The sequence below is a fragment of the Sabethes cyaneus genome, chromosome 2 (genome assembly GCF_943734655.1).
Source record: "Sabethes cyaneus chromosome 2, idSabCyanKW18_F2, whole genome shotgun sequence".
NCBI classification, from domain to species: Eukaryota; Metazoa; Arthropoda; class Insecta; order Diptera; family Culicidae; genus Sabethes; species Sabethes cyaneus.
Window position 1 is genome coordinate 236576861 of NC_071354.1, and position 9256 is coordinate 236586116.

The window sequence follows — 9256 nt, forward strand, 5'->3', positions numbered from 1 at the left end:
ATAATGAACATTCATCGAGCCTTTCGCGAACGCGAAATACATAAAACGTATGCTTGCCGTACTCTCATTTAGGTGGTTGGGGACAAGCGGAACCCATACAAGTTTATAGTACTCGACTAAAGCTTTAAGATGAAGCACTGATTTCATAAATCCGCTCGCCCCATTTTACCCCATGGGCTCGTGAAGCTATGGAAATTTAAAGCTTGAATATACGATAACTCAGCAAGTAAAGGTCCAAGCGGTCTTCTGCAAAAATGTGTATTTTGAGAGCTTCGATAATTTCCTAGAGCATTGTATTCTTGTAAAATGCATCTAAGAAAAACTAAGAATGAAAAACCAATTTTTAAAGAAGCTTTAAAGAATATACCCTATAGTTCAGCACTCGATAAAGAAAGAAATTTTATTTCTTTAGCAAAGTTGCTTATTTTTACATTGTTTACAACTTTGCCAAAAAAATTATGTCTTTATTTCCTAACATAAAAAGGTTATTTTTTATTTTCGTTATATTAAGCGATGACTAACTTTTGACCATTTTAGGTTAAGAGGGATATTCATACAAACAAAAGTGCCGAAGACCATAAATAGTAAAATGAAAACAAGAAACTAGGAAAAAAGTTCCACTTTTCGCCCTTTTGGACAACTGTGCCGCGGTCTCTAGCAGCAACAAGTATCGGACTAATATTCCTTCCTTTTCCCATACAATACGGCCTTTTAGTCGTGGCCGGCGTCGTTATTGGTCAATTTTCAAAGCGCTGTATCAGTAGAAGTTGCACAATGAGAATGTAACGCTACTCCCAATCACCATTTTAGTTGGTTCTTTGTTCAATCTTACTGGTTCGGCCAATCACGGAGTGCAACTACGGGCAGTCTACCTAAGCTAAGCTCAGCTAAGCTAAGAATTAAATTATCGATCGTCACTATCTTCATCCAATTCAGTCAATTAATCATTCTATCACTCACTCACTCAAACTCATTCACTCACTCAGGCTCACTCATAGGATCGCTCACAGGCTCTCTTGCAAGCTTACTCACTGGCCCACGAACCGGCTCACTCTAGGCTTACATTGATCTTAAATATCCCAAAATTTTTATTAACCGGACTTTCAGACTCGATAATCCGGATTTTTTATTCGTTTAATCCGGAATTTTTAACTGCATTATCCACGCCTTATGCATGTAAAGTCCATTATGAGTCCAAGAAGCGTCCAAGGAGAGACCATGAAATGCCTTAGAAGTCCAAAAAGTGTTCGCGATGAGTCCTAGTAGGGCCCAAACAGTCCGAGGTTAGTCCATGAAAATTCCAAGAAATGGCCAAGAAAAGTTCAAGATAATAATAAAAAAATAAGAGAACACAGAGGGTTCGAGACAAGTCCAAAATGGTTCAAAAAGAGTCCAAAAAGAGTCCAAGAGAAGTCCTAGAAGAGCAAGAAGCGCTCCAGTAGAGACCTACCAGAGTTTAAGAAATGTCGAAGAAGAGTTGAAGACTAGTTCAGAAAGTGCCCAAAGAGTATTTGAAAAGTCCAAAAAAAGAAGAAGACGAGTTCAAAAGACTCTAAGGAGAGTCCAAGAACAGTCCAAGAAGAGCTTGAAAAGAGTCCAAGAACAGTCTAAGAAGAGTTCAAAAAAGTTTTGGGCCTTGCTTTGACCAAGAAGAATTCTAGAAAATTTTAAGAGACGTTTAAGAAACGTTCAGGAAGAGTTCAAGAAAAGTATAAGAAATGTCCAAGAAAAGCTTAAAGAGTAAAGGAAAAGTCCAGGAAGAGTCTTAGAAGAGTTCATGAAAAACCCAAGAAAATTCCAAGAAAAACTCAAGAAAAGTTTCTAACATGTGACCATTTCACATAGTAATTGTAAATCAATTATTGTAAAAAAATATATTTTGTTTAGGAGTAAGGAAAAAACGAACCACGAACCGACCGCGAGCAGATGAGTTCTGCTGTAACGCAAAGAAGTTCCAAATAAGCCTGCAAGGGGGAGTTGCTTGCGCAAGCAGATCGAGGCTTTTTGTTCTGGCGAGCAAGGCAATCGGACGTGCCGAAAAGTTCGCATCTCGAGTCAGTTTTTACATACGGTTTCCACGTGACTGTAAAAGAAAATTGAAGATCCCATCGTTTGTGGATCGAGAAGTGTGTGCGTGGCCCGAAAAAAGTCCCCGCCACATAAGTTTCCAATAATTAAAAATGACTCGTGCCAAGAAAATCGTGTGAACGTGTTCAAATCCGATAGGTTATAATCCGCCAATCCGTGTCACAATATCCGTCCGCATAAGTGTGAGGTTAATGTGCCGGAAATCACTCCAGAATACGCGGTTTTGTATTATTCACCAGTACCTGTGAAGTGTTAAAAGCCACCCGCACCCTGCCGTCGAGTGTCGATTCCGGTACGAGCTACAAGGAGCCTCCAAGCCCTCTTAGTTAGACAGCCCCCTGGAATACGGTAATTCTGCAATGCTCTAATCCAGCCGTAAGTGAACCCGTACTTACAAGTTTAAGAAGTAAGAAGAGCTCAAAAGCTGTCAACACAAGCCCACTGGGCATTTTCTCTTGAAAATTTGGGTAGAAGTTGTGTATGTAAGTGTAAGTGTATTGTTTACACTGTATTTTTATTGCTGTCAGTTTCTCGAAAATTAAAAAAAAATGTGTCTCCCGAAAAACAACGTCGCGATTTGATTTTGCGCAAGCACCTTTAAATTCCTCAACTCTCTAATCGGGACATCGGAAAACAACTTAGAATCGTGCTGTCAACGATGAGTCGTGTGATTAAACGTTACAACGAAACTCTGAGCATCGAACGGAAGCAGAAATGCGACCAGAATGGACGTTCTATTAGTGATCAGGATCACAAGTGTTTCGTGAATGCGTTTAAGAAGAATCCCAATGCTTCGGTCAAGGATGATGAGGCCAACAAGTTGAATCTGTCCAAGTCTTTCGTTCAGAGAGCCAAGGACCGGGAGGGAGTGCGTACGTACAGAGTGCAGGAGGCTCCAAATCGTGACGAACGCCAAAATTCGGTGGGAAAGTCACGGGCCCAGAAACTGTACACTCAGGTGCTGACGAAGCGTCATTGTGTCATCAGGGATGATGAGACTTACATCAAGGCGGACTTCCGGCAGCTTGCGAAGCTACGGTTCTTCATCACCCAGCACAAGTTTGATGCCCCGGAGGAAGTAAGGAAGCAGAATCTTTCAAACTTTCCCAAGAAATATATGATTTGGCAAGCGATCTGCTCATGTGGCAAACGGAATGCGTCGTTCGTGACTACCGGAACTGTAAACGAACAGATCTACCTCAAGGAGTGTCTACAGAAGCGTTTGCTGCCTCTGTTCCAACAAAACGAGAGCCTTACGATCTTCTGGTCGGATCTTAGCTTCGTGACACTATTCAAAGGATGTCCCGGATGTGGTATGAGTCCAACCCATCGAAAAATACTGAAGCAGGCACTACGAAAGCATTCCAGGGAGATCGAATCCAAGGAAAACATGAAGCGTCAGTCGAGACCGGCCCTGTCAATCACCCAATTACCCAAAAGGAGCGACACAGAGATGTTCTAGCCAGCTATAACGTAACCGTTAATTATAATCGCTAAAGTGCCACACCCACCGACTTTTTTGTACCACAATTGATTGCCGTTAATATGGAGTAGCTATTGTTTCAACAAGACGGCCTAACATGCCCCATCGCTCTTGCAACTATTTATTTATCGGATCGCTTGGCAAATGAAAAACTACGCATAATGGTCTCGTTAGTTGACCTCCAAGATTATACAATTTAAATTTTTCTGTTGGGAAGAATAAATGCTTAATGCGAGAAATGAAGATTCAGGCAAACTGAAAATTCTTGATATTAGGCCAAAAATATAGACTTAGCGAAGGTGAGAGTCGAACTCACAGCTCCCAATCTCTAGTTGAGCGTGTTGTTTAACCAATTACACCACTAAGCCGTCTATACTCTGTGGTCTTATATCAAGGTTTTGTTATGACGCTTGCCTGATTCTATCATTCATTCGCACATTTATCCAGCGCGAATATATTTTTGTTGACTGACTCACCTTCGCTAAGTCTATATTTTTGGCCTAATATCAAGAATTTTCAGTTTGCCTGAATCTTCATTTCTCGCATTAAGCATTTATTCTTCCCAACAGAAAAGTAAAAAGCCGACTGCTATACGTCGTTGAAAAGAGAAAAAAGAAACAATACGTAGTGGATCCTCACACTACATGTAACCGCTGGCTCGAACGGTTATCGACTATCGTTGCTAAGCGCAAACCGAATAGCTATATGTCTATCAATCTGTGCGGTCACAACACATACAGTCAACAAAAATATATTCGCGCTGGATAAATGTGCGAATGAATGATAGAATCAGGCAAGCGTCATAACAAAACCTTGATATAAGACCACAGAGTATAGACGGCTTAGTGGTGTAATTGGTTAAACAACACGCTCAACTAGAGATTGGGAGCTGTGAGTTCGACTCTCACCTTCGCTAAGTCTATATTTTTGGCCTAATATCAAGAATTTTCAGTTTGCCTGAATCTTCATTTCTCGCATTAAGCATTTATTCTTCCCAACAGAAAAGTAAAAAGCCGACTGCTATACGTCGTTGAAAAGAGAAAAAAGATACAATTTAAAGGCCTTAGACTATACTTTGTACGACCTTGTGAAGTCTCTGATTTGCGCTCTAAGCCGCATACGATTGATGCCTTGGATGCCTTGGATATTCTTTCGAACATTATATTAAACATTAAAAGACTCTTCAGTGTCTATCTCTTCCGAGCATCACAGCAACCGATGCATGCATGCAGATGCGATCAAGTCCATTCTAAACGCTATGATTAGGGGAAGAAATAAGGACGAAGAAAATCTCTCATTGTTACCTAGGCCGTTTTGAAAAGCTACGCGGGACTTTTACTTTAAAAAAAGTATAATGATGGAAATATACTCTGCCTAATGATAATCAATATTACGCAAGCGGTTCAATTGAAAATCAACTAAGCAAGAATAGATAAAATATTAAACAACTGACGTATCGAGTGTAAAATGTTTGCTGTAATGTAAATCGGCCTACTTAAATTGAGTTAAGGGGGGACGCTACTCTGAAAGTCCAAAAAATAATAGATTTTCGTAAATTTTTTTTAGATGGTAGAATTATAGTTAAGTTTTATGGTATTTTGGTTATTGGTTAAGGTATATTTGAAGATATATTTTGTATTTTTTGGATACCAGAATAGTGATTATTATGCTGGTGACAGGTGGCCGCGTGAATACCCTCTAGAAAATAATTCCTTGCTGGCGGTACGTGCCGGGAACCAACGGAGTATAGTAGAACGGATTTCAAGGATGCATTTGAAGCTTTAGGTTAATACCTAAATTGTTACGTAGCGGCTTTTGAAAATTCGAAAAATTACCCAAATAGCGGTAATTTTTCCAAAAGAATGCTGTTTTCTCATCAAAAATCGCCAATTAAGAGCTCATAAAAAATTGAAAAATTGAGAAATCAAAAAATGGCTACGTAACAATTTAGATAATTCATTTTTACATGCTGAAAAAAAATTTCATCCAAATCGGTCCACTAGATTCTGAGATACACGCCAGCTAAAGAAACATGGTTTTGGGGAAAACGTGTTCAAAATTTCGTACAGCAATGGACTTCCCTTGAGGTGACTCCACAATATTTGCCGTAAGTTTTCAACGAGACCAGATATTAAAAAATCCTTTTGGCATGACATTTCTGAAGGTGTAAGCATCTCGAAAATGCAAAAAAATAAAATTCGATTTTTCCGACATTCCAGAGTAGGGTCCCCCCTTAAAACTTTGCGCCTGGTTACCTAATTGCAAAACAATCGAATCTTCCATTTTATAACCTTCAAATTTGATTTCCCGGAATGTCATCCGACCCGGATGAAAACAAAAAGCAAATCAAATTTCACTCTCCACCTGATGAAAAGAAAACTGGTTCGTCTTTTTTTTTTCGGAGAAAAATTAGGTAATAAATTCGCAACAAAGTCCATCTCGGTCGCATCATAGTCGCGGCAGCAGCAGCGTTGTAGTTTGGCAAAAGAGAAAGAATATAAACCGGAACGAGCATCGTCATGATCATCAACATCATCGGGGTGTGAATTCGTTCATCTTCTTCATCTCTTTCTCTGCGGGACACGGGGCACGGAGGCTGATGTCACTGACCGGTGGTCACCTCACCGCTGCTGGACCGCACACCGGACCGGACCGGACGGACCACAGTCAAATCGAATTTCAGCTTTCGGTTAGTCATCCGCGTGGGTTCGGCTCGGTTAGGTGTCATCGTTCACGGTGCAACTTTCTAAACTCGCGAGATGGTACGAGAACGCGGCGCGATCATCGGAATGCTAATTAGGGCGATACCGTTAATCCTCTGGAGCTTCTCAGCGGGTGCAGCTGCTGCCGGTGCGGAGGGTCCCGATTTCAGCTACGGTGATGCACACTTTTCGATTGAGTACTTCAAAGCAGCCTACAATGCGTCAAAGAATTGTGCCGTTTCACCTCTGTCGGTTCGGTTGGCGATGGCGGCCTTCCTGCAGGCGGCCGATTCCTCCTCCTTCGAAGAAACTCTCCAGCGAGCATTCTACCTGCCCCAGCAGAAAACGCTAGCCAGTGAAAATGCAGCCAGCTTTTTGAACGAGGTCAGTGAAATGCGACAACTGCAGATTGCCTACAAAGTTCTTAAAAATTCGGATCCTCTGACGGATGAGTTCGCAGCAGTTTTGGAAAAAGTTTTCAAAACAAGTCCGGAGGAGATTCAATTCTCCGAAAAATCGTTACTGCTCAACAGCGCTAACGGCTGGGGCAATAAAGTAACTAATGGACTGATAAGAAATTTCCTTTACGATAGCTCACTTGACCCTCGTTCCGAAATGGCAATTTTGAACTCGGTATCGCTGCGGGCTTCCTGGGCGGAGAAATTTTCTCCGGCAATGACTGATCGTCAAATATTTACCTTCCGCGATGGCACACGGAACGTGCAAATGATGCATAAAACCATCGAAGTGCTGTACAAAGCAGACAGCACTTACCAGACCGTTCAGATACCTTACAGCGAGGAGAGCGATTTGTCCATGTGGCTCTTGATGCCGGCGTCCGGAGCCGGCAGTTTTAAATCACTAATGGCTGCTCTGACGGACGATCTGCTCGAAGAGATTGAGACAACGGCCGTGCCAACGGTTGTCGATATTTCATTGCCGCGATTCGAAATACAAACAGTTCACACTGTAAGGAAGGTCATTGAAAAGCTCGGCTACGGTCAACTGTACCGAGCGAATGAACTGAGTCTGTTCAAGGCTCACAAATCCACGCTCGGTGAGATGGTGCAAGGTGCCCTGCTGAAGGTGGACGAGGAAGGAACAGACTCTACCGTTGCACAACGTAAGTAGAAAGCTAGCGAAATCGAATCGTTTGTGAAGGAATGGATTTTATAACTATATGTACTCTGTGTCTTTTGTTATCTGTACTTTTTCCTGAACAGCAATTACCGCGCAAGATCGAACGGAAAACACTCGGTTCAACGCCAATCAGCCATTTATCTTCATCGTCAAAAAGATTTCAACCGATACGATCGTTTTGATTGGACATTATTCAAACTATTATTAGTGCTTGCTTGCGATGTGTGTGCAGGATGTGGAAATAAAAGGAAAATAAAAAAATAAGCAATTTTGTTGTGTAATGACATCTCCATTAAAAAGGGGTTTTCGTATAGGGCCAGATTGGAATCTTGTTATATTGCGCCTTTTAAAATACACAGCTGATTAAAAAATATCTTCCCGAGAAGGCATATATTCTTTAAATAAAAAATTATTGAGTGTTTTGTTTGGAAAACTGTGCCCGCTGATCGAAGCGTAGTTGCGAAACTTCACTTGAACTCCCACTTGAGCCAATCATCACTCCGTTACAATACAATGAGAACAGAAGCCGCCAATTTAATACAAATTCATTTGACATAATACTATTTGACATAAAATACCTTTGGCATAACGACTATTTGACATTGCTTAAAAAAATTATTACACTTCACAGATCACTCTTCTGACTGTTCGTTCTTTTTGGACTCTTCTTGCACTTTTCTTAAACTTTTCTTGAACTTTGCGTGTATTTTTCGTGGACTTTTTTTTAACTCTTCTTGGGCTCTTCCTGGACCCTTCCGGGACTCTTTGGACCCTTTTTGAACTCTTTTTGGAACCTCTTTGGGCTCTTTTCGGACACTCTTTGGACTCTTTTTGGACTCTTCTTGGACTTTTTTTAAATTCTTCTTGGACTCTTTTTGCACACTTCTCAAACTTTTCTTTGACATTACTTGGGCTTTTCTAGAACTCATCTTGGACTCTGCACGGATATTTATTGAACTCTCCTTCGGCGTTTCTTTAATATTTTTGATAGTTTGTTCTTATACTCTTCATGGACTCTTTCTGAACACTTCTTGAACACCCCTTAAACTATACTAGGACTTTCTTGGACTCATCTTAAGCGCCTCTTGGTCTCCGCTAGCACTGTTTTTGACTCTTTTTGAACTCTGTTTGAACTCTTTTGGACCCTCCTTGAGCTTTTTTGGACTCTCGTAGACTCTTTTAGGACTGTTTTTAAATTCTTCTTCAACTCTTCTTGGACTTTTCTTGGATTCTTCTTGAACCCTTCAAGGAGTCTTCTTTTATTCCTTTTGAACTGTTTTTGGATCCATTTGGGATCCTTCTTGGACTCTTCGTGGATTCTTCTTGGACGTTTCATGGGTTCTTCTTAGGCTCTTTTTGGGCTCTTCTTGAATTCTTATTAAACTCTCCTTGCAATCTTTTTAAATTTTTATTGAACCTTTCGTAGACTTTTCTTAGACTCTTCTTGAGCGCTTTTTGCACGCTTCTAGTATTTTTCTTTGATTCTTTTTGAACTGTTTTTGAACTCTTCCTGGACTACTCTAAGACACTTTGTAAGTTGCGGCTAAGCACAGCCACGAGCGTAGTATGGACTCCCTGTACCAATGCCTCTAGGCCGGCCAGCCTATTCTAGTTTACACGGATAAAGGAAAATGCTCGTGATGCATAATGTAAAACTCACGATTGAATTTACAATGGTTCACAAATTTATTATCGTTCACTATTTTTGAAACTTTTCTATATTGTTTTGCACCCTTCTTGGACTCTTCGTGGACTCTTCTAGGATTTCGCTTGTACTCTTTTTGGATTCTTCTTTAACTCTTTTCTTGGACTTTCTTGGACTTTTGGACTCTTTTTCAACTCT

General features: G+C 40.8%; 1 protein-coding gene across 1 annotated transcript; it reads left to right on the forward strand.

Moving 5' to 3' along the window:
- The first annotated feature begins 6330 nt into the window (after positions 1 to 6330).
- LOC128736802 (antichymotrypsin-2-like) lies at positions 6331 to 7621 on the forward strand. The gene is made up of 2 exons (XM_053831292.1): positions 6331 to 7396; positions 7497 to 7621. Exons 1-2 carry the CDS (start codon positions 6331 to 6333, stop codon positions 7619 to 7621), a joined length of 1191 nt encoding a protein of 396 aa, XP_053687267.1.
- The last annotated feature ends 1635 nt before the right edge of the window (positions 7622 to 9256 follow it).

Excerpts from the sequence above, each read along its gene's own strand:
- LOC128736802 (XM_053831292.1), top strand. The coding sequence starts at position 6,331 with ATGGTACGAGAACGCGGCGCGATCATCGGAATGCTAATTAGGGCGATA. Across the intron at positions 7,397-7,496 it reads AGACTCTACCGTTGCACAAC|CAATTACCGCGCAAGATCGA; the intron begins GTAAGTAGAAAG and ends TTTCCTGAACAG.